Here is a 23,641-nt window from a genome sequence, read left to right as displayed (position 1 = left end):
ACCTGGTAAGTGCAACATACGCGTCGCGGGGAATGATTTGCATGTTCCCCGCTAGCGTGGCTTTTAACATTGTGAAATTAATGCCTTGAAGGGAACAATACCATTGTTAAACATGCTAGATCAAACCAGGATAAACCACTCCACTTAACACACATCCAGCAGCCCGTTTTGCGTCCACGATCCATGATTTATATTTCCTTTTCCATTATTCAGCATATTCTCTCTGCAAGCCAAATGCCTCTGCAGCTTGTATGGTTTTATCACCCCTGACTGATTTTGTAGTAGCTGGGTCTCAGACGACCAGCATGATAATGTGTTTTCGGTGAAAACAACCGCCACCACAGTTATTTGTACATTTGATGGCAAACATTTTGTGCCAATTTTACGGTGCGATAAGTCTATTGAGAGCTTTGTTTTCTCGTGCCGGACCTGCGTCATTGTCGACCGTCTTAAAAAGTTGAGATAAAGGACGCCGCTTCGATTGCTTTGCGCGACCAGCGAAACGGCTGCTTTTTAGCAGTCAGATATAAGTTCTTGCAACCCTTCTCTTCTAAGGCGAGGGCCATTAATCGATATTACCCAAAACCGGGAGGAAACTTTTTTGTTGGGTCGGGGGTATATTCCATGCCATCTCGCTATTACAAAACCAATACTTGCATCCTTTTACATTGACAACGATTAATTGAAAAACCTCGCGGCTCTCGGGCAATGATGCTTTTGCAGCAGGTATGTGAGTTGATACTAGAAATTTTCATCGGGTATCTGCAGGGCGATATTCTGGAATGTATTGTAAATCTTTTCGACAAGAGGTTAAAGTACGTTTAATGAAACGGCAATTTCTGCAATTTCAATTTCGAGACTTTCGGATAGCGTCGCGCTCGCCATGACTAAATGTTCTAATTACAATTGTTCAAAATATATTTAGCATGACATGGACCAGTTTTAAACTATTCGGCTTATGCCGATATATTTCAATCCTAAAAATAGTCGACAATTTACAACCCTTTCCCCGACTTAATGCTGTCATTTCTTTTTATAATATGCCTAGAAGTTTTATAAAACCTACGTACAACCAACCTTTTTGCCGTGAATCTTTCTTCCCCTATTTTCCCCCGTTATTACTATCTACAATCTTCATTATTAAATAATAACTTTAAAATGCATATTTCCTCCCTTTTCACGTACGCCCTACTTTTGAGCGATTCGATCACCTTGGCGGCGTTTGTTTTCCGAGTCGATGTTCGCGATCCCGACACAATTAAAAAATGCAACGGCTTTTCACCAACGTGTCCACAAAATGGATTGTTCCAACTTCCCCAGCCACTTTATCCGGGTTACCAAGACCAAGACCCCTTTGGATCTACATGGGTTGAGAAGAAGGACATGGTTGCATATACACAAATTCTACTTTCCGAGGGAATTTTCTATATCTATATCTATGAAGTCGTCGTGAACGGCAAAGAGGTTCCGCACGTTCCCCTGGACTCTAAGGATCCGAAATTCGACAAGCTGAATACTGCCAAAACTGTACCTCAACTTTGGCTCAAATCCACCTGGGCCAATGTTTTGAGCAGTAGGGTAGTTGATAAATTTAATAAAAAAGTCGGGGAGAGAGTTGTTAACCTCGATTGTAAATATTTCAGTACTGTTACATTGCCAATCGAGGGCACAGCTGCTTCGCCAGTCAAGGACACAACTGCATCGGCAAAAGGATTTCCATCCACAAATTGCCCTCACTGCGGGTGTAGGCGCAGGTATAGTTGTGATTATTAGCCTGCTCCAATGCTATTTGCTCCAGCAGGTGTCGCCATCGATCGAAACTCCTAAAGATGCATGTGCGATTTGGGTTCTTTACCCGTAAGGGACCTGTGGATCCACGTAACCCCTACTTTGTATTCGGAACAGATTGGACATTGCTTGCTGTTTTGGTTTCTTTCTTTTCTTTTTCAGAACATAGACAAGGATCGTAATATATAGAGATTCGCAGTACTTGTTCATCGCACTCTTGATCCGGACACGTAAACAAGGTCTATAAACAAAACGCTTGCTGGGCTTGAGAGGGCATGAAATGAAGTTTGGAAAGGGAGTGAATGCGCTTTAGGAAACGCCGACGCTTTGTGCTGATTCCTTGGTACACCAGTGTCGACAAGTTATACCACGGCTCATAATTCAACCCTACGACCAATAGCTAATAGTATCCAGTGCGTAAAGGGCGCCGAAAAAGGCTTGACGCGGACGTTTTGCGAATGTCAACGCGTTACTCATGAATCCTTCGGGAGAGTACTGGCAGGTTCATCTCTGATATTTCGTTAACCACTGTGAACATCTATTTCCAAAACCACGGTCCGCAATTAGCTAGCCATATTTCTCATTCTCACACCAAATGACTCGCAAGTCTTGATTAAAATAGTCGCTGTACCAGATATGAATTCAGCTTGAAGGAAGTTGCCGGGACAAGACCCGAAAATAGAAGGCTTCTTTCCTGATTCATGATCTAGCACGTACCTTTGGACTTTGGCTTATTCGAAGGCTCCTCCCCCTCCCATTTTCCATCTCAATACGATTGCTAACATCACGGGCTTAACTTTTTATAAATTGAGAGCTTTACTGGTTACACCTAAAATCGTTAGAATACCAACAGAAGTGATTACTACTTTCATAGCAGCTATCACCTTTCAAAGGTTGTGGCTATTTTTACCGCCGCGCGCTACTACTTACAAGGCAGCCACGCAGTGGACACCATCATAGTGCCTTTATACTGCGGTACGTAAATCCCTAAAGGAAAACGATAAACAAAGCCATTAACCTTTTCCCCCTACACCACCAGCCTGGAAATCAAATTGCGCGGAAGCGGTGGGGCTAAACAGCAGATACGCCGGTTTAGGCCTGGAAAACCTCAGTTCCAAAGTTGAGGTAAGCGAAGTCATGTCAAAATTTGAAGTAAGCATCCAATTCTGGCCGACAGCCAGCCGAATGTCCAAGACAGGTTTCATTGAATAACAAGCAATATATATACATATATGTTATAAATGATCAAAACTAGCCTTTCTTATTCAGGCTTTACCACGGGCAGATGCTATCGATGGTTTGGTTGAAAAACCTGCCGGAATGTTCTTCTTTGGTTGATTTGTCAATCTTGAAAAGTTGAATGAAAATTCAGTATTAGTCCATCTCTCAACATACTCATTCCATGCTGATATACTTACAATCTCGTGCGTGTTCTTGACGCACTGGTCGATTGTCACCGGCGCGACTTTTAGACCAAAGGCATCCGTGGCCAGTTCGCCCATGTCCGTTTGTACGTGTCTGTGAAATCACCAAACAAGTGTTTGTTAATGGCCAGCCGCAAAATCTGACATTCTGAGATAACCAGACGAAATGTCCAGCGATATTGAAAAAAAAACGGTAACTCACCCTGGGTGGATGCACAGCGTCACGAGCCAGTCGTTCTCGGCCCCCATCTTCACCACCAGATAGTTGGCAAGAGCCTTGGATCCTCCGTATGCCCCAAGCGGTAGTTTGTTGCCCGCAAACCCGCCTATGCTCCCGCCGGCCGCGCTGATCAGGGTGAACTTGGCAGACGCCGAAGCACGCAGTAGCGGGAGCGTGGCCTTGTACAGCAGCAGCACCGCGACCGAGTTGACCGTGATGTGCTCCTCGAAGACCTCGATGGGCAGATCCTCGAGGGTGAACAGCTTGGCCACGGCTGCGTTGGAGATGACGACGTCGATGTGGTCGACCCCCTTGGATCGGATATCCTCAACCGCAGAGTAGGGGTCTGTCTTTGAGGAGCCGTCGAGCTTGGTGATGATCAAGCTGGTGTCAGTGCCCCGCGGCTCCTCGAGCAGTTCCTGGGCGTACTTCAGGTCGCGGACTGTCCCGATGACAGTGTTGTTGGGCTGTGACGCATAGAATTTAAACAGACCACGGCCAATGCCTAGGTTCTCAACATGTCAACAATCACAAAGTCTTGAATTGGGGAAAAGTGCCATTTCCCGTGTAGAATCGCGTATATACGTACCCCGATTGACGCCAGTGATCAGATATACTTTACCCGCCATCTTGAAGACTAATGATGAACCAATGTCAGGCGAGCTTTTAGTGACTATGAGTGCTCTTTTTAAGTCGAAACCGGGCTTTGGTCCCTTTAAGATCGAAAAAGGTGACGTGAAACTTTTGAAGAGAGGTGAAGACGACGCTTTGGGGTATTATTTTCTTTTGTAGATACTTAAAATGATGACGTGAGATTTCACTCGGCTGAGTCGGATCTTGGCAGAGTCAAAAAAAAGTTAAGCGGGGAGATATGTTTTCCGTAAATCCGAAGCCCCCTCCGTGTTCAAATGTTAGGACCAGACGGATGGGCCGGTACCAGGTGGGGTTACACCCCTTTGACGACACTCGTCCGGAAAAGAAACACCGACCGGCAGAACCAGACCACCGCAAGGAAAGATCACGTGGTAGCCCGTGACCGTCAAGATAAGTGGTCTCAGTAATCTGTGAAATCTCAGCTGAGAATTACATACAAGACACGCTTATTACCATCTGGATATATTCATTTCAAGGATCGCCTATCAGCAGTTAAACTTACTTTACCTTAATAGCTATTTTAAACCGATCATAACTTCGACCCCAGTTATTAAAAACCCCAATCACCAAGAATCACGGGACCGGTTTACACGCGATTCCACGCCATGCATTTCGTGATTGTGTTCACTTTTACACCTTAGCTTTAGATTTTAGATTTAGAGGGTTAACAAGCAGCCTTGTCTATTTTCCCGACTCGATCCTGATAATATGAATAACATATATTTTAAACGTGCCGGGCTAAATACCCTGCCCATAAAGATTCTGGACGGACATAAAGCTTCCTCGAAACCACAACTCAGTCCCCACCCCCATATAGAAAAACAGGGAGAAAGCCGTATACCTAGAACGCAACATCCCACTAGACAGCATCCTTAACACCGATAGTCCAGCCCTCCGGCACCAGAGGGTCGCATGTTGCCGATAGACAATAGGAGCTCATGACATCGCATTTATAGCTCTGGATATAGAATTTGGCACCCCAATCGGCCGTGGCAGAGCTCCAATATTGTACCCCAGGCCTGTATATCGTGACAGTGCATCGGTTATTTCCCGCCAAGGCACCAGTCGGGAGGAGGCCCAAGGTAGTAGCGGCAGCGACAGCCAAGAATGTTGCGAAATACATGATGACTGGTTTTGGTTTTTAGGTCTAACGAAGTAGTCGTTCGTTTCTGGTCAGCTTCTTGAGTTGATAGAGGAGTGCGAGCGTAGCTGGCCTTTTGAGGAGCATGGTTTTGTACATACCGAAATTCCCGAGATGGAATGCAATGAGAAGCAAACTGCAGCGGCAGTAGTTGGCAATAACAAGCAGTAAAAATTAACGAGTAAAGTTAATGAATGGGTGAGGAGATGAGAATACAGAATGATTACCAAAGGATAATGATTTGCTCGTTTTATAGACTCGAGCATTTACTATCATGATGCAGTAGGCTGCGGGTGAAATTCATGAAAAAAAAATGAAAAAAAGAGAGAAAAGAAATGTTACCGACGCATAGGTACAGGTGCTTGTCAGCTAACTTGCAGTGCGCATTAACAACACACTAGTTAGTGACTTGATCTTGGGAGCAAAATGCAATAAATAGAGCATCAATTTGAATTTACCAGTCAAGACCAATCCTGCAGATTCACGACAAACTTAAAACTGTAATGCAGCATAAGAGCCTCAATCAAGCCAGTAAGGCATCCAATTAGGCCAATGCCGGCCTTCAGGATTTATTGGAGACGAAAACAGCAGTATTTTAAATTGTTTGGTCCCATTTGGTCACTTAGCCATGTGACCCTGCCTCTGCTAAGCTCTCGTGTCCTAAAATAGACACTGATGGTCTGCTAACCAGTAAAACCTAAATATGAAGGCTTATGCGGGGCCGGTGGTATGATACGGGGATGAGGAGGGATGTAGCCGGCTCAGAAACATTAAGGCTAGCCTACCATTTTAGGAATGACTAGTCTTGTTTGTTACTGAATCAGATAAAAAATTGCTGTATCTGACAGCCTATGCACAATGCCAGGCAGACAAAGCTTTTTGGTATATCAATTATGTATTTATCAGTGGATAGCAAAGTTACCCTCCAGCTATTAAAGCAACCCTAAAGGTCCCCTCACCCCTCAAAAAAAAAGAACTCATAGGCTCAAATACCAGAGTCCTCCTGCAGCACCTTGTAGGTCTTCTGATACGACGCCCAGGCCGCACAGCTGTCGTTCAACTCCTCCTGATCCATGAGCCCCAGCATCTCGCTCTGGCGCTCGACGAACTGCATGGCGAATCCCTCGCTTGTGTGCCAGCCGATGTGGCAGTGCATAAGCCAAGCGCCCGGGTTGTCGGTCAGGAACGCCATGACGAGATGGCCCGACGCCGGCAGCATGGCGGTGTCGCGACGCGGCGGGTTCACGAGGTTCAGCGCCGTGGTCCCGGGCTGGTATTGCCCTGAGCCCTGAGCCAGGACGAAAAAGTCGTGCCCGTGCAGGTGGATCGGGTGAGGTACGGCAAGGGTGGTCTGGATTGCGAGGTAGATCCACTCGTCTGCCTTGTCGAGCACCATGACGGCGTTGGAGGACTCAAAGACGCTCGTGTTGCCGGTGGCCACCTGCATCACCGTCGGGTTCTTCCAGTCCACCACCATGGTAGTCGTGTTGAGGTACCAGCGGAACAGCCTCTCATCGTTGAAGGCAACTGATACCCCCTGGGTGTCGGCCCACGTGCTCGAGCCTACGTTTTTGGCCACGTACGGCACCAGGTTGGAGGGGTCCTCGTCAGCGCAACTATCATCGTAGTCGTACCCGTTAGTGGTCGGGAGTTGCTCCGAGGCTTGGCCGTAGTAGACTATTCCGCGGATATCTTGGGCGTTGCTGTTGTCGCTGCAGGCCGACTGGGGGATTGCACGCATCCAAAAAGCGTCTGCGGTGGCAGCCTGGTTGGCCGTCACAATTATATCGTACCGCTGGCCCATGCCAATGTCTACGATGTTGGTGGTGTAAGGCTTGATGGGAACAAAGTCGGTGCCGATGACGGTCAAGGTGTGGTTGTCAAGGGAGAACTTCCAGTGCGTATCAATGGCTCCGTTCACCAACCGGATCCTGTAGGATTTGCCCTCGGTGAAGGTCGTGTTCCACCGATGGCCTGTCACCTGGTTGTCACTCGAGTTGAAGACGTTTGTGCCGTTAATCAGGCCTTGGTCTAGCGTTGGCGGGCCAGACGTCTGGGCCTTGTAGTATAGCTGGTCCACAGTATGAATGTCCCAGTCGTTGAGGAACAGCATTCCCAGGTCCTCGTCATAATTTTCCGTTGCCGGTCCGTTGATAATGATACCGCCCAACATTCCTTGCCAAGCCTAAATTGGAAGCTCGGTCAGCATGTTTACGAGTGCACTTTTCGTAAACGTTCACACAAAGGGGTTTACTCACTTGCAGAGCCCAGTGGGAATGGTACCAACTAGAGCCGTACTGGGTAGCACGCCATTTATAAGTCACAGTAGAGCCTGGAGGCGTTGGGCATTGTGTGATGGCCGAAACACCATCATTTTGGTTGGTGTAATTCTGCCTGATGCCGTGAAAGTGCATGCTGGTGCCGTTGTTCTCAGAGGGGTCCAGGTTGTTGGTGAGATGGACGATCACATTGTCACCCCAGTCGGCGAACAGTGTGGGTCCAGGGATGCTGCCGTTGATGGCCATGGCACTGTGACTGTTGGTTAGAGCTTATTTATGACTTCTGTCGCACAAGGTTGGCTTACCTGCGCTGCCTGCCATCCGGAGCGACCTGGACGTCAGTAAGTTCAAGCCAATACTCTCGGGTGACACCAGTGTCGGGGACTACGCTGTTGTAGTCGGTGTCGACACTGTATTCACACCACTGAGAGCGGGTGGTCGCTGTGTTACCAGCACATGGTCCGGAGGCACGAGGAACCACCTGAGGAGTGCTGAGGGCAGATGCGAGACTGTAGGCTGAGGCCAACGCCAAGGCGAATGCGTGGCGAGCCATTTTTATGGAGATAACGAGTGACAGACAAATAAAAAGTCCAGAAAAGAGTGACAAGGGACCGGGAATGAAGGACTGCTGGCAAAGACCAACGAGGGAATGGAATGAAGGGGCGGTGGTGAACTAGAGAGGAGGAGGTTTGAAATCATTGCTAGAACATGCCTTTATATATCGAAACCTTCAACGGAGCTGTTCGGTTAAAGCCTGGTGTTTGCGTTCGTATCCCGTACGGGGTGAGGATTCATCCCGATCCATCTTGGGTAACTGCATGACTAACAAAAGATGTCAACAGTCCCATAACAATTTGATTGTATCTATGGACCTCTAGCAGCTCGACTCCTATTGCGATAACTTTGCTTACCCAGTCCTTCCTTTGGCTCCATGCTGAGGCACCTACAAGGTCCACATAATCGCGCAGCTAGTTGTCTTCGCCGCGCGGTCCGTTTTCGGTCAGAGGTCCGAGCACTTCCGCGTGTAACCCTTCCCATCGCCACGTGTTGGAACAGATTTGAAGGATGATAGGAGCTGTGGACTGCAATGCATGTTGGTTACGAAAATTTTGAGTTCCACGTTGTGCAAGCAATGCTGGTGATCACAATAGCATACAAGGTTCTCCTAACTCCACATTCTCTTGGCGCATGCAAAGTTTTGCATAAACTATTGGTACCTCGCAGGGGTAAAAAGATCGGTTCATCTTGATATCGGGATAAGTACCGATCGATCCCCTTGTAAAATCTACTAGCTACGGAGATTCGAAGATGCACTAGGGCGATCGGCGGGTGGGGGGGACGACAAATACTCTTCCTCCAAGTGGTCACAGTTGCATTCAAACTATTAACTTTTACCATGTAAAGACCCAGCTTAAGCAACCTAAAACCGGATTTCGGATGGGGCTTTCCAAATTCGTCCAATCCCGCGAGCCCCACCGCCCCCTTTGTAGGCTTCGGGCTTTAAGATCCGTGTAGGAAAAATGCGTCGAGGTGAAGTACTTGCAGCTGTGGGCCTTGGGAGGCTCTGGCGGCCCGTTTGCTTGTTTTTTCCCCCCTCCCGGCCCGTTTACTTGTTTATCCCTCCCACATACCGAAGCCGCTCCCTGGGTACTATCAGGGTGCATATGCGCAAGTAGAACCGAGCCTGCCGTCTGGCAAAGAAGCTCCCTCGTCTTCGGATAAGCATAGCGTCTATCTTACTTGACTCGACGGAAATGAGGCGAATATCTCAACTGCGGATACACGAGATAGCACGGGAAAACTGCGGCTCGCATTACGCGTACGGTATCATCATCTTTGGTATATATATACGACCAGCACTGTCCACCCGCCTGTGCAGATGATCAGATTTAGTTCAGACCTCACCCCAGATCCCTCCTTTCACTCCTCACCACAAGTCACTCGTTTAACTTTCAAACTCGGTACCCCCCTTCGCAAAGATGTTTCGCGCTTTCCTCTTGGCACTCGCCGCCGTCGGCGTTTCTTCCCTGCCACAGTCGCAGCGACAGACAGGCGCGGTTGCCGTAGGCTTTGGTTTATACGGCTATGGTACCAAGATAGGTGGTTTCGCTCTGAACCGTGTCAATGGTTTGTCAAACATCTTCCTCTATCAGACGGACATGACTTATAAAAGGCTTTCTGCAACCTAGATGACGTGTTCTTGAACAAGACAACCAACAGTACCGTCGAACTATTCACCAGTATGTTTTGAAGATCAACCACCCCCACTTACTCTGCTATTGATTTCAACGCACAAAGTCCAGGAAGCTGACAGCTGGTTTACGTTTAGTCAACACATCTTCCAAGACGATTTCCGACGCCAAGACCGGTGATTATCTTGCCATCCCTACCACGCCCGGCCCTATCACACTCCTGCCACAGAGAGGAGCCAAGAACACGTCTTTCAAAATCTCCGACATGAGACTCTTTGGAAACACGCTCTACTTTGTGAGCGCAAGCGGCCAGCTCGAGACGGCATGGACCGCTGTGCCGATTGACGAGGAAGGCGCGGCGTTCCGGTTGGAGTGGAACGTCACTTCGGACGGTGCCGTACCTATAGCTCTCCGGATCACTCCTCCCGGAGTTACCATGGGAACCACCCAGTCGGGAACGACGGCGGCGGCTGTTGCGCCTGCATCCTAGAGGATATGCCCTGGTTGCTTCGCATATTGGAAGGGGGGGAGGAGGTGTAGGATCCAAAGCTCTTTGGACAATCGCAAGGCGCTGATAATCCCAAGATGGGGTAGCAGATCGCTCGGCTTGGGGTTTCCTTTGAAGCCAGTGACGCCAACGGCAGATTCATGTACGCTAAACTGGGCAACTGTAAGAGGTTCAGCGAGGGATTTGTGCATTAGCTCGATTGAATGGGCTATATCCAAGACACCATCTATCTATTATGTCTATAAAAGCAGAAGAAAACCAGAAATATTAGATGGGTGCATATCCTTCAAGGCAGAGACCACTTCCCAAACCACTCCAGAATGACATCTGACGCGTTGAAAGCAGCCGTTGGCCCTCCAGCATTGTCAGAGTTCTCAACTAGACTTGGCCAGTCGTGCCCAATGTTATCACCATCATAGAACAACGTGACCCTCTCATCCTTCCAGGCGCTCTTGACCCCGTTTTGACTCCCTTCTATCGTAGAGTTGTCCTGCGTGCCCTTGAGCCCGTCCCTAAATGCCCACTCCCTCACCCAGTGCCTGATGTCAGGCAGGCAGCTCTTTGTTCCAGCTCGGTACTCGCCAATGTACGGTATAGTTTCGTCGGCACCGCCGTGAAACGCCAGGATGGGCGTGTCGGTGCGTTCCGTGTCGCAGGGGATGGGGACGTCGGCTGTCGGCTCGCAGGTCTTCTTGGATTGGTCGAGGATGTAATACGCGCCACTGACAGGAGCAAAAGCGGCAAACTGCTTGCTGAGGCCCTTGTCACACGCCAGCTTCTGCCCAATGAACCCGCCGCCCTGCGACTTGCCGGCTGCGTACACCCGCTTCTTGTCCAGACACAGCTTGTCCCCGAGTATCCGCAGCACGTCGCTGGTGAAGCCCAGGTCGTCAATATCCCTGGCCTGGGGTGCGACCTGCCACTGCGACTTGTCGGTGCCCTCCGGGGTGGCGGCCTGCAGGTAAACCACAATGTATTTGTCGTTGCGAAAAAGATCCGTAAAGCCGTCCAGTTTGACCTGCTTCTCAATGGTGCCGCCGGCGCCGTGGTAAGAAAAAATTATGGGTGTCTTCTTGGACTGCTGGTAAGATTTGGGCAGGTGGACCCGGTACCGCCTGTTGGTGGTGGGTGTGAATTGGTCCCCGCTTAGCTCGCCAGGGGTGAATGGCAGTGTTTCGGCGGAGCATGCACACGAGGCGGCGGTTGCTGTCGCCGCTGCCGAGAGCAGGGCGATGGGTTGTAGAAGCTGCATGGCTGCTGCTTGCGAGTTTTTAATTGATTGTGACAGCAGGATGATAAACGAACAAGGTTGAGGAATTTTGTTTGTTTATTACTCAACTAGGGAACCCGAATGAAACTCAGCGACCCAAAGCACTGGATCCTGCACCGGCAGCTTCCGCGACGTGCCATCTTATTTACGGGACAAGTCAAGGATCTGCTCGACCCGATCCGGAAACCGCTTGGCTGATCGTTGGGGCTGAGCAACCACTCACTGTATTACTACTGTAAGCGTCCAGTCCCGTGATGACGCTTTCCCCCTTCGAGAAGGGCTATGCGTCAGCAAAAGTTTGTGCCTGCTGGCCCCGTCGTTGGTGCCTGTGCCAGTCCCACTTGGGCTGGTTTGCGTTTATTAAGATTCTAGGGGCATTAGAACTGCCTGGTGGGACACTGCCAATCCCTGAACTTAATCTTGCTAATTTAGCAAGGAACACCTAGCTAGCGCGCGGCATCCCACGCAACTTACCGCCGTGTCTGCCGTTTGCCGTTTTTTCCGTTGTTTTTATCCATCCCTGGAGAATCGCTTGTTGCAGATTGTGAAAGTAGTTGGAATAGGGGTCATGTTGAAAGGTGACTAAGGTACTCATCTACCACATCAAAGTTAGTCAGGTGGTCTGAGGTAAGACGACGCTGGAAAGATTAATCCCGGGCAATCCGGGCTATGAAAGCAAAGCTGACATGCTATCAAGGTTTACACCATGTATCAATACGCCAAAACATGACGTCAATAGCAATCTAGACAAACTCACTCCTCACGAGGAAAAAAGATCAACCGACAATCCTCCTTTTGAGGACGGTTACCATTCAACTCGACAGCCTCCATGTTCTCATCTGTCGTCTCAACCGGGCATCGCAGCACAAAATTCCTCACCACAGCAGCGACGACCATCCGCATGACCATCCACGCCATCGCCTTCCCTGGACACCTCCGAATGCCGATCCCGAACGGCGCCGTGCAACGATCACTCCCACCAGCCCCTTTACCACCTGCGTCCACCCACCGCGTTGGATCCCACATATCATGGCTGCCCTGAGGATCCCTCCGGCTGAGAGAGTGGTTGTGCATGACGACCACGGTACCAGCAGGCAGGAAATGCCGACCGTCGAGCACCGTCGCTCCACCCGCTCCCACGATGCGGTTGCTGGTCAGGGCTACGGGCCCGCGGTACCGCAGCTCCTCCTTGATGACGGCGTCGAGCAGATCTGGGCCCTTGTTGGCACCGCCCGCTGCGACCAACTCGTCCCGTAGTTGTTCCACCAGCGCCGGGCGGCGGCTCAGCTCAAACAGGATCCAAGCCAGCGTCGCCGCCGTAGTCTCAGAGCCGGCAAGCAGGCCGCCCGCGGTGTCGGCGCCTAGCAGGTCCATGTCCTCGACGCCGTGTTCCATGCGCATCTGCTTCCTCTGGAGGTTGAAGGCCGACGATTGGACGCCATGGCTGCTCCCATTTGCTTCTGCGAGCTTGTTCAGCTTCTTCCCCAAGGTGAAGAGTTTTGCTCCTGATCCGAGGGTGCGAAAAATGCCAGTGTGGGACAGAAAGTGCTCCCCCGACGGCAACATGTCCAGCAACGAGAGGAGGGCATCGGGCATGCAGAGACGGTTGGCTACGCAGTGGTTGAACAGGCTATTAGCCTCAAGGACCTCGCGCGCCATGGCGTCGGTAATCTCGGTACCGACAAGGGTCAGCACTGAGGCCTTGATGGTCAGCATACGCAACGGCCTGACGACGTCGACAGCACCACCGGATCTCATGACACCCAGCAGCACCTCCACTTCGCGATCGAGCACCCCCTGCCACAACTTCATGTTGGTCTCTGTCGTCGCCGCCTGGACCGCCTGTCTGCGACCTCTGACCAGATCGAACTCGGGCACCATGATGCTCCAGCTATGACCTCCCAGGTCCAGGGCACGGACGATCTTGGTACCGGTGGCGGCGTCTTGCCTGCCGAATAGGGTCTTGAGGGACGGCGCATCGTTGAGCAGGACGACGGTGGGGCTGAGACGGACAATGCCGTTGGTATCGTCGCCGTGGGAGAGGAGGATGGCGTGCGAGGCCGGGGCCAGGCGTCGGCGCCAACGCTGGTAGAAGAACCAGACATGGCTGACCCGGGTGTACCACGGGCCCGGTATATCAGACAGATCTGGCTTGCGGGCAGGATGCAAGAAGACCTTTACACAGAGCTGGAGGAGGAGGAGAAGAAAGACAACTAACAAATAGGTAACATCCGGAAGGATAGTCAACTTATGACGGACAGCCGAGGAGAGGCTCCAAAGGCTGGTCATTTTGGCTGTATACTAAGTTTTACCAAGCATGATTCAGAGAAGGATGTGTAGAGGCGGACCACAGGAGAGATCAGCAGGGAGGACAACAGGTAAAAAAAAACAAAAGTCTCTACTCTACCACCCTCCCAAACCTCTCTTCTCCAATAGAGGTGCTGTGGGGACAGGAAGCACTGATCAGCTCATGCCGGCGTTAAAAATTGTTTGCTGTTCAAATACTCCAATACCAACTGTCCAATCACGCTTATCATTTTGATCTCTTGTCAAGCCCAGCGGGGCTTGGGTGGCGAAGAAAGAGGCAATAATATCGAAAGCAGATTGTTTGAAGTGATCAGTCATAGTACTTATATACGATTGCAAGTTGGCGCATTTGTGTGGCCCATTCCTCACAACGACGGAAACTAGTTTGAAGCATTTGCAAATGATCCCGTGGCCCAGCAAAGGCTCTCCCACATTGGCAACAGGGTGACACTTGTCATCAATCCCGCATTGTTTGGTTGTCTGTTGACCATGTACTCCGCAATAAAGTTCGTACTTCTTATTCATTACGACTTGTAATGCCGCTAGTGACGCACGCCAGCTGGTATGCACCCTTGACATGATCCACAATATGCGTGTGACGAGTATTCGGGCAGCTATCACATTTTGACAAGAGCTGGTATTGGTGCTGTTGGCCCCAATCGCATGCGCGGGTTGGAAATGTACATGCATCAATAGTCCCTCTGCCCAGATTTATTATGGAGTGGCTCTTGTACCGACACGCTGGTAGCGAGGAGGTATGGGTTTGGCTGGGCCTCGGAACAGAAATCATCCATTGCATCCCTCGCACCTACAAACATTGTGGCACCGACTGTCCGAGGATCCAGGTGAAATTATACATAGTAGCAGGTCGACCAAGTGACACAGATAGATGTATCAGGTCGATATTTTAAGGGACCTGAACTATGTTCATGCCATGGAATTCCACATACGACCATGCCCACTGGAACATACGGGATCGCGTCCGCTCGCCCTCAGTCAAACCAGTGAGGACAGAATCTGTAGGACTTAGTCCAAGTGGGGACTTGTATTATTTTTCGGCAATGGCGACCACAAATTTATATATTTTATGTAACGTAGTACGTATACACGTTTCAGGATCCGGCGGTGAGATTAGGCCCCCAAACCTCCGTTTAGAACAATAGAACTACAACTCCACCTCGACAGCCACCCATCTCTATATCCCCCTGATTGAGTTTAGCTTGGCATACAAGGAGATCTTTCATGACTGGGCTGTCTATTGGTCAGCTTTACAATGACTGCGACTTCCATAGCTTCTGTCTCATACTTACCTGTTTCGAAGGCGACTCCGTAAAAGCTCGCGAGGGGATGAGACGAATAACGAATATTATCAGAGGTTACGTTGCTAACTGTGCTGGTAAGCTAGCAGTTTTATGCATGTAAGTCAACTTTGCCATAACCCAACATGATATCCTCCGCTTCCTCAGAATATACTAAAAGAAAAAGTGGCCAGGAGGTCCTCTTGCTCCTAGCCCCTGACAGCCCCATACTATTACGGGCGGACCGTTAGGCAAGCTGCACGTGAATTTAGCACCTTTGATCCGCTGCCCATTTAATTCGATTGTTCTATGTCCTCTCCGAGCACTGAGCGTTGTCGTCCCATACATCAATCGGCAAGCTTTGCGCCATAGCTCTCAACGTAAGTTACATAACGCCACCCAGCTACCGGTCACATCAAACTCCGAAGAATCGTCGACGAAATCGCTATGGGAAGCTGAGAAACGGCTGATGAAAGAGCATTTTAGTACTCCACGAACCACAATGGCTGATTGCAATCGGCAACTCTGCTGAAGACTGAATTCAAAATGGCGCTGACGGCTGGGACCCCGGCGAAAACAACCAATTGGGAACGTTGAAAGGATCTATTTATGAGCTTTGATTAACTAAGAAACGTTATATCCGAGATTATTTCCTCAAGCTGTGTCTGTCTAGTCGTTTCACTAGAAGTCTCTTCATCACCAAACCCTTGAAAACACTTCCCTATTGTTGGATTTGCTACCCGACTTGGTTGCGTTTTCATCTCGTGTATAGATAGCCCCGAGGATCGTAGGGCCTTTATAAGACCCTTCCTCCACGGCTACCTTCGTTTTAAAACCTCCAAAATCGATCAACGGAACAAGGAGCAAATCTACCCATATTGGTCAATTTGGTATAGGTGCACCGTTAAATGGACTGTAGTTTAAGGCCTGCCAAAGCCCGAAAAGCTTGGGGGCCCGGCCCGGCCCATTGACCCATGGGATTGGGATGGGGGCCCGTAAGGGCCCATAGGTTTTTTTAGCGGGTTAATAGGGGCCCGCGGGTTCGCGGGCTTGGCCCGAATTAGATAACCCGCGGGCTTTATATAAATTTCAAATTTACGAAAAAATTATTGGAAAAAATAAAATATTTATATATTTAATTAAATAAAATAACGTAAATTTTAAAAGGTTATAATTATTTTTTATAATTATTTTATATTATATTAAATTATTAAATTAAAATAAAACGTATTATTATTTTTTTTAAATATAATAATAAATTAATTTTTTTTTTATTTTGGTTGGATTTGGCGTTATCGTTAAAAAATTCCTCGTTATCGTTAAAAAAATTTTTAATAATATAAAAGGTAAAATTAAATAATTTAAACGGCGAAATATTTAATTTGTTTTTTTTTTGGACCGGAAATAGGTTTTTAACCGAAAATTTAAAATTAGGTTTGGAAATTTTTTCCGGGGTAATACGTTATCCAATAATAAAAATTTTACTATTTATTTTTCCGCTTATTTGCGGACGTCGCGTAATAAAAAATTATAATAATTTTTAATTAAAAGGTTTATTTATATTAAAACGGGCGGTTTATTTATTTTTTTTTGGGTTTAAAACTATTTATAACGGGTATGGCGTTATAAAATATAAATTTAAATTGTATATTAACGTACGGGTACGTCCAATTATTTATAATATTAAAAATAAATTTAACGAAATTTATATTTTTAACCTGGATAATAATACGGCGAACGTATATAATATAAAAATTGGAAATTATTTTATATTAAAATAATTATAATAAATGGTTATAACGTAAAAAAATAAAAAAATTTACCAATAAAAAAATTGGTAAAAAACGTTTTAATAATTTTTTACAAAATTACGATAATAAACGTAAAAAATCTACAATTAGGTAAATATTCGTAGGCAATTTTTCGGACCAAACGTTAAAAAGGTATTTTAGGGATAATTAAATCGAAAATTCGCTATATTTTTCGAATTTCCCGCAAAATAATAATTAAAATAAAATTAAATAAATAAATTAAATATATAATAAAAAAGTAAAAATATATTACCGGGTTTAAAACGTATATTTTTGTATTTTTTAGCGATATTTGTTTTATCCGCGGTTTTAAAAGGTATTTTGGGCGTTTTACCCGTATAAAATTTACGTATTATTTTTATTTTAAAAATTTTATAAAACGTTTTAACGGAAATAAAATATAAAAGGGAAAATATTATAGTTAATTAAAATTAAATAATAAAATGGTTATAAAGGATAATTACCAAATAAACGATTTAAATCGGTAATAATTGGGGCTAAATAAATAATCGGGTAAAAAACCGAAAATTATTACGCGATTATTAAAAAAAAAAGTAAAAATTATAAAAGGACGAGGTTAAATCCGATTAAAATTAGCGTAAAAATTTTTTTAAATAATAACGTTTTTTTAATTGGATAAAATGCGGGGTGGGTATAGGGCCAACCCAATTAGGAAAATACCGTTTATAAAAAAATTTCCGAATTTTGGAATTTAATTACAATAATAAAAATTTTAAATTTTTACAAATTTTACAACCTTATAATTCGATCGCGGTTTTGCTTTATATTGGAAAAACCACCATTTGCAAAAATAAATATCGCTAATAAATATGGGTAAAAATTTGTATTTTTTACAATAATTTTAATTATAATTAAAAATTAACCAAAAATAATACCCAAACGTAAAATAAATAATAATATCGGTCGCAAAACCCAAAATTTATAAAACCGTAATAAAAAATTTAAAAAATAAACAAATAATGGCGATAAAGTTAAATTATTCGTAAACCGCGCGTATAAACGATTTAATATAATATTATCGCGGTAAAAATCGAAATTAAGCGTTAATTATAAATATATAACGTCGATTAAATTTAAATAAAAACAAATGGAAAATAAATTTAAAATAAAGTTTATTGCCAAAAAATAAATAATTATCCTATATAACCATTTAAAATAATAAAATTATAATAATTATTTCCTATAATTATTTAAAAAACGTTAAAATTAATATTAAAAAAATTTATAATCCAAATTTGGTTTAAAAATACGTATCCCCGCCCTAATTAATAACGAATATTGGAAAAACGTGAACAATTTTAACAATTTGGAAAACGTTTTCGAAATTTTTTTTTAAATCCCCATTAAAAAAATTGAAAAAATAATACCTAAATGGGAAAAGATAATCGCTATTTTATTATTATAATAAATTAATTACCAAAATAAGGCAAATAAATTCGTCCGTTAAATTTTTTACAATTTTTTTAAAGGCGTTTCGCCTACCAATATTATAAAAATTAGTAAAATAATACGCCAAATTCGCCATAAAATTACCTATTTTGGTAATATATTAACGTTTTCCTAAAAAAAAATGGTTAAATTAGTAAATAATTAATAATTATATAAAATAATTACTATTTTTTTTAATTAATAATATTAGGTAATACGTAATTCCGTTTATTATATTATATATCGGTATTAATATTCCTTAATTACGTATTTAGTTACCAAAATATATTATTGGGTAAAAAATATTACGGTTTATAATTATAATATAAATTAAATATACCAAATATTCGAAAATAAAACAAAATAAATATTCCCCAAATTAAAAATTATAATACCAAATTTAACAATTATAATATAGGACGGTTTATTTTACGTTTATTTAATTTTTTACCTTTATTAAAAAAACCTTATTACGCGTTTTTATTTATTATAACGTACCTAAACCTTTAATTGTAAATTATATTTATATTATAAATACCGCTAAATTCCGCGCGTAAAAATTATATAAAATGTTTAATTATAAAGCCCCTATATGCCGTATTTGGGCCAAATAAATATTTTATAAAATATATACAAATATATTTAGTAAATCGATTGGAATAATTTACCGAATGGTTATTTAGAAAAATGCCCAAAAATGGGTTATATTTCCATTTATTACCGCCGATTGGGTTAAAATGCCCGATTTTGGCGAAATAATAAATAAAAAAATAAAAGGGTTATAAATATTGGTTATAAAACCTATTTATAATAAAATATTTAAAGAATTTAAAAGAAATTTTTTGTTTGTAATATAAAATTATATCCAAATACGGTTACAGTGGATAATTACGGGATTTTTTTATATTTTAAAATTAAAATATAAAAAATTAAATTATAATAATTATTAAAATTAATATAATATAATTTTAACGGTAAAAAAAGTTTTTATTTTCCAACCCTTTTTAAAATTAGTAAAAAAAATTAAAATTAAAAGTTTTTTTTATTTATAATTTTGCGTTAAATAAATTAATATATTTTAACCAATTTAAATAAATAAAATAAATAAAACGAATATAATTTAAATAAATAAAAAAATATATAGGTAAATAAATATAAAAATAAATAAATATTATTTATTAAAATTTTATTTTATACCCTATTATTTGTAAAATAAATCGGATAAAGGATATATTTTTAATAAATACCGTAATCCGTTTAGCGTAAATAGCAGCCAAATTCGAAACCGTAAATAATTATATTAAAAATATTTCCCCGGTTTTTTGTAAGACTATTAAAGCTTTAATTTAAATATATAAACGAACGTAAAGCGCAACCGTATTTATTAAATCCTTTATTATACGTTAAAAAACGATTTTGGGTATTAATAAATCCGTATTAAATTATAAATGGCGAATATTTTTTAATATAATAATTAAAATAATATATTAATATATAATTATTTAATATAACCATTATAATTTATAGTTATTTCCAAATTTAAATCGTTTTATATAATTTTTCGTCCGTTATTTTTTTTTTGCTATTTGGTTATTAATACGGCCATTTTTTCGAATTGGTAGTTTGCTTTCCGTCGTTTTTTTCGCAATTTTTTTCGTTCGACCTCGTTTTACAATTAAATTTTGGGATAAAATTATATCCGGGGGTAATATTTTTAATATTTTTCGTAATCGAACGGGTAATCGAAGATTTAATTATTCGATCGGGTTTAACGGTATAAATTGGGTACGATTAATAAAAATAAAAAATCTAATTTCGATTAATTAATATAAAATAAAAGTTAAATAGGTAAAAATTTATTTAATATTTGGAAATGTTTGTTTAAAAACCGGTAATTATCCGCGATATTTTTATTTTATTCGTATTATAATTTATTATACAAATAATAGCGATAATTTGGGAAAAAAAAAAAATTCGTTAATTTTCCAAATTTTTTTTTTTTTTTTTATTTTAAAAAAAAAGGGGTTAGCCGAAATAAATCCGATATCGATTATTTAAAATTCCATATTAAATTTTAAACGAACGAATTAAATCGATAAAAAAATTTTTAACGTTTTATATTATAAACCGATTATTATTTTTCTTTTTTTTTTTTTTAATTTTTAATTATATAATTATAATAAATAAATTAATAAATGTTTTGGGGGAATTAATCGAAAAATTATTTTTCCCAAATATTAAATTTATTAACGAATTTTACGATAAAATTTCGAACGTAAAAACGCCCGTATAATATCGATTTAGCGTAAATTCGAACGAAAATAATTTCCTTTTAAATTTTAACCAAAATACCGAAACGGAATTTATCGTTACGTTATTTATAAATTATAAATTTATAAATTGTAATAAATTTGTAATAAACGGCGGAAAAAATAACGTTTATTATTTATATATCCCTAAATTATAAAATAATTTTTTCAATTTATTCGTTATTAATTTTTAATTTCGCCGTTAAATTTTAAAAAAAAATAAAATCGATTTAATTTTAAAAACGTTCCAAAAACCCAAATTGGTAAAAATTTGGAAATTTTACCAATAAAAATTTTCCCGAAATAACGGCGAATTATACGTTATTTGCAAATAATATATACAAATATTAAAATACCCCCAATTTAATAAAAAAAGCCAATAATAATATAACGAAATAAATATTTTTATACGGTATTGTAATATTATCGTTTATACCCGAAAAAGATTGGAAATTTAAACGACGTCCGGTAATATTATATTAATTAACGTCGATTTTCGGCTGGTAAATTACTTTTTTTTAAAAAAATATAACCATTTGTATAATTATTTATATAATTATCCATTATAATTTTAATTTATTTATTTTATATATTATTTTTTTATTTACGTAACGTTAATAAAATATTATATATTTATATAGGTTAAAAACGTATAATAATATTCGAAAAATAAAATCGAAAAATCCTACGTCCAATTTTATATTTCGTTACGGAAAAAATTTAATATTATATACGATTTGGAATTTAAATTGTTCGTATAAGCCCGAAACGACCAATAAAAGGTCCCTTTATTACAAATATTTACCAAAAAATATAAAATAATGGTTAAAAATATTATTATTTAAACGTTGGTTAATATTCCCCGAAAAGGGAAAATATTTTTAATTATTAACGGGTAAATTAACCTAGGTTTAAAATATATTTTTTGGGGTATTATAGCCGTTTACGTAAATAATAATTGGATATGCCGTTATATTATTTTGGATTTTATTATAATTAACGCCAATAAAACGAAAAAACGATTAATAAAATTTACGGCCTAAATTATTGTAAAATATAAATTGGAAGGTAAAATATTGGTTATTACGGCCAATAATATATTTAATTTTCGCGTTAATAACGTAACGGTGGAATTTCGGGTTTATAATTCCCAATTATTTTATATGGCCTATATTTTACAATTTGTAAAAAAAATTATATATTAAAATTTTTATATTACCAAAACAAATTTCCGCGTTTTTTTGTTTAATTTTTATAATAACGAAAATTTAATTATTAATAATACGGACGAAAATAAAACGTGGGATATTTTTCCAAAATATATTATCGTTTAAATAAATAATATTAATATATTAAATAATTCGAATATTATTTAACCTAATATTTTATATTAGTTAAAATATTTGGCGGTTTTATTTTATTAAAGCCTTAAACGGATAAAGTTTTTTTGCAATTTGCAATAATTTACCGGTAAATATAAATTTAAAGGTTTTTAATTATTAATTAAAAATATACAAATTAAATGGAATTCGACCATTTTAACTATTACGCGTATTTTTTAATTTTGTTAAATTATAAAAATATTTATTTAATAATATTGTATTTTACCAAATAGTTAAAACGATCCGGTTAATGCCATTTTAATTAAATTTCGAATTTTTAACGAAAATTGGATTATTTTAAAATATTTATTAGCGACGATTAAAATTATAACGGTTTTTACTAACGTTTTTAAAGCAAATAAAATAAAAATAATTATATACGTATTATTTGGATTAGGAATTATTAATATAATTTTTACCAATTTCGAACGTAAATTTTAATTAAAAATTCGAAAATATTTATAAACGGGATAATATATTAATTTAAAAGCCGTAATTTTAACGGCGCGAATAAAATTGGACAAATATATCGATTTAATTTAACGTTATTACGTTAAAAAATTATATTTTTTGGCCGTTATTTTAATTTTCCCGACGCGTACGGATTTCCGAAAAAACCGTTTACGGTATTATGTAAAATATATTAACCAACGCGTAAAAAATTTAATCGCCAAAAAAATTAAACGTTTAACCGAATTATATTCGAAAAAACGAAATCCGAATTTCCATTTGAAAAAAAAATTAATTTAACCGGATATTAATCCGGTTTTATTTATTTTATAACGTAAACCAAATCCGAAAAAATCCAAATATATAAATAATTAAAATTTAAACCCGATAAAATTTTTATATTTTATCGATCGATCCGTCGAAAAAAATATCCGGTTAAAAGTAAAAATGTTTTTAATATAAAATACGTAATATATTAATTTTATTATAATTTAAAATATAAATGGTTATACGGATGGTTATACGGATAATTATATATATTAATTTTTATTTATATTTAATTATAAAAAACGATAATAATATTTTTAATTAATAAGCTATATATAAAATAAAATTCCCAAAATTCGCCCAAATTACCCGCGATATTTTAATTATATTTGTTATTTTAATTTTTATCGAACGTTTATAATTATAATTAGGCAATTTTATCGGTTTTAATTAATATTTTTTAAATTTATTTGCCATTTGCGATTATATTATTATTTATATTTTAATTAAAAAAAAATTTATTTTTTTGGTCGGTATTAAAATTATCATCGTAAAAAACGAATATTTAAACCCGGAAAACGAAAAAACTAAATACGATAAATTTACGGAATTTATCGGTTTTATCCACAATTTAAATAAATTAAATAATAATTTTAATTCCGATAAAAATAATATTATCGAAATGGCCGTTAATAATACCCCAATTCGGGCTAATATTAACCGTATGCCTATATTACCTATTTTTATTTAAATTGGATTAAAATATAATAAAATTTTTATAAAAATTCCAATTAGGGCGTTAAAACGGGTACGGAATAATATATCGTATAGGCGTAATTTAAGGAATTTTTAAATGTAAAATATTGTTAAATAAATTATTTTTTTTCGTATT

General features: G+C 40.3%; 5 protein-coding genes across 5 annotated transcripts; 1 reads left to right on the top strand and 4 right to left on the bottom strand.

The window, feature by feature from the left end:
- Positions 1-2,975: 2,975 nt before the first annotated feature.
- Positions 2,976-4,342, bottom strand: PgNI_02173 (uncharacterized protein). Its single transcript, XM_031122240.1, has 4 exons — positions 4,022-4,342; positions 3,415-3,937; positions 3,207-3,306; positions 2,976-3,135 (listed from the first exon to the last, which is right to left on the bottom strand). Exons 1-4 carry the CDS (start codon positions 4,059-4,061, stop codon positions 3,061-3,063), a joined length of 738 nt encoding a protein of 245 aa, XP_030987077.1. The 5' UTR covers positions 4,062-4,342; the 3' UTR covers positions 2,976-3,060.
- A 1,870-nt stretch (positions 4,343-6,212) lies between these two features.
- Positions 6,213-8,059, bottom strand: PgNI_02172 (uncharacterized protein; the record flags this gene model as incomplete). The annotated part of the gene is made up of 3 exons (XM_031122239.1): positions 6,213-7,412; positions 7,486-7,762; positions 7,812-8,059. The coding sequence occupies 3 exons, from the start codon at positions 8,057-8,059 to the stop codon at positions 6,213-6,215; spliced, it is 1,725 nt and encodes a 574-aa protein (XP_030987078.1).
- A 1,426-nt stretch (positions 8,060-9,485) lies between these two features.
- Positions 9,486-10,188, top strand: PgNI_02171 (uncharacterized protein; the record flags this gene model as incomplete). The annotated part of the gene is made up of 3 exons (XM_031122238.1): positions 9,486-9,633; positions 9,696-9,746; positions 9,836-10,188. 3 exons carry the CDS (start codon positions 9,486-9,488, stop codon positions 10,186-10,188), a joined length of 552 nt encoding a protein of 183 aa, XP_030987075.1.
- Positions 10,189-10,492: 304 nt separating this feature from the next.
- On the bottom strand, positions 10,493-11,458 carry PgNI_02170 (uncharacterized protein; the record flags this gene model as incomplete). Its single annotated transcript, XM_031122237.1, has 1 exon — positions 10,493-11,458. One exon carries the CDS (start codon positions 11,456-11,458, stop codon positions 10,493-10,495), a length of 966 nt encoding a protein of 321 aa, XP_030987076.1.
- A 771-nt stretch (positions 11,459-12,229) lies between these two features.
- Positions 12,230-13,765, bottom strand: PgNI_02169 (uncharacterized protein; the record flags this gene model as incomplete). Its single annotated transcript, XM_031122236.1, has 1 exon — positions 12,230-13,765. One exon carries the CDS (start codon positions 13,763-13,765, stop codon positions 12,230-12,232), a length of 1,536 nt encoding a protein of 511 aa, XP_030988367.1.
- Positions 13,766-23,641: the final 9,876 nt, after the last annotated feature.

The sequence above is a fragment of the Pyricularia grisea genome (genome assembly GCF_004355905.1).
Source record: "Pyricularia grisea strain NI907 chromosome Unknown Pyricularia_grisea_NI907_Scaffold_1, whole genome shotgun sequence".
NCBI lineage: Eukaryota > Fungi > Ascomycota > Sordariomycetes > Magnaporthales > Pyriculariaceae > Pyricularia > Pyricularia grisea.
Note: the sequence above shows the minus strand (reverse complement) of the source record. Positions and strands in the feature narration are given on the sequence as shown.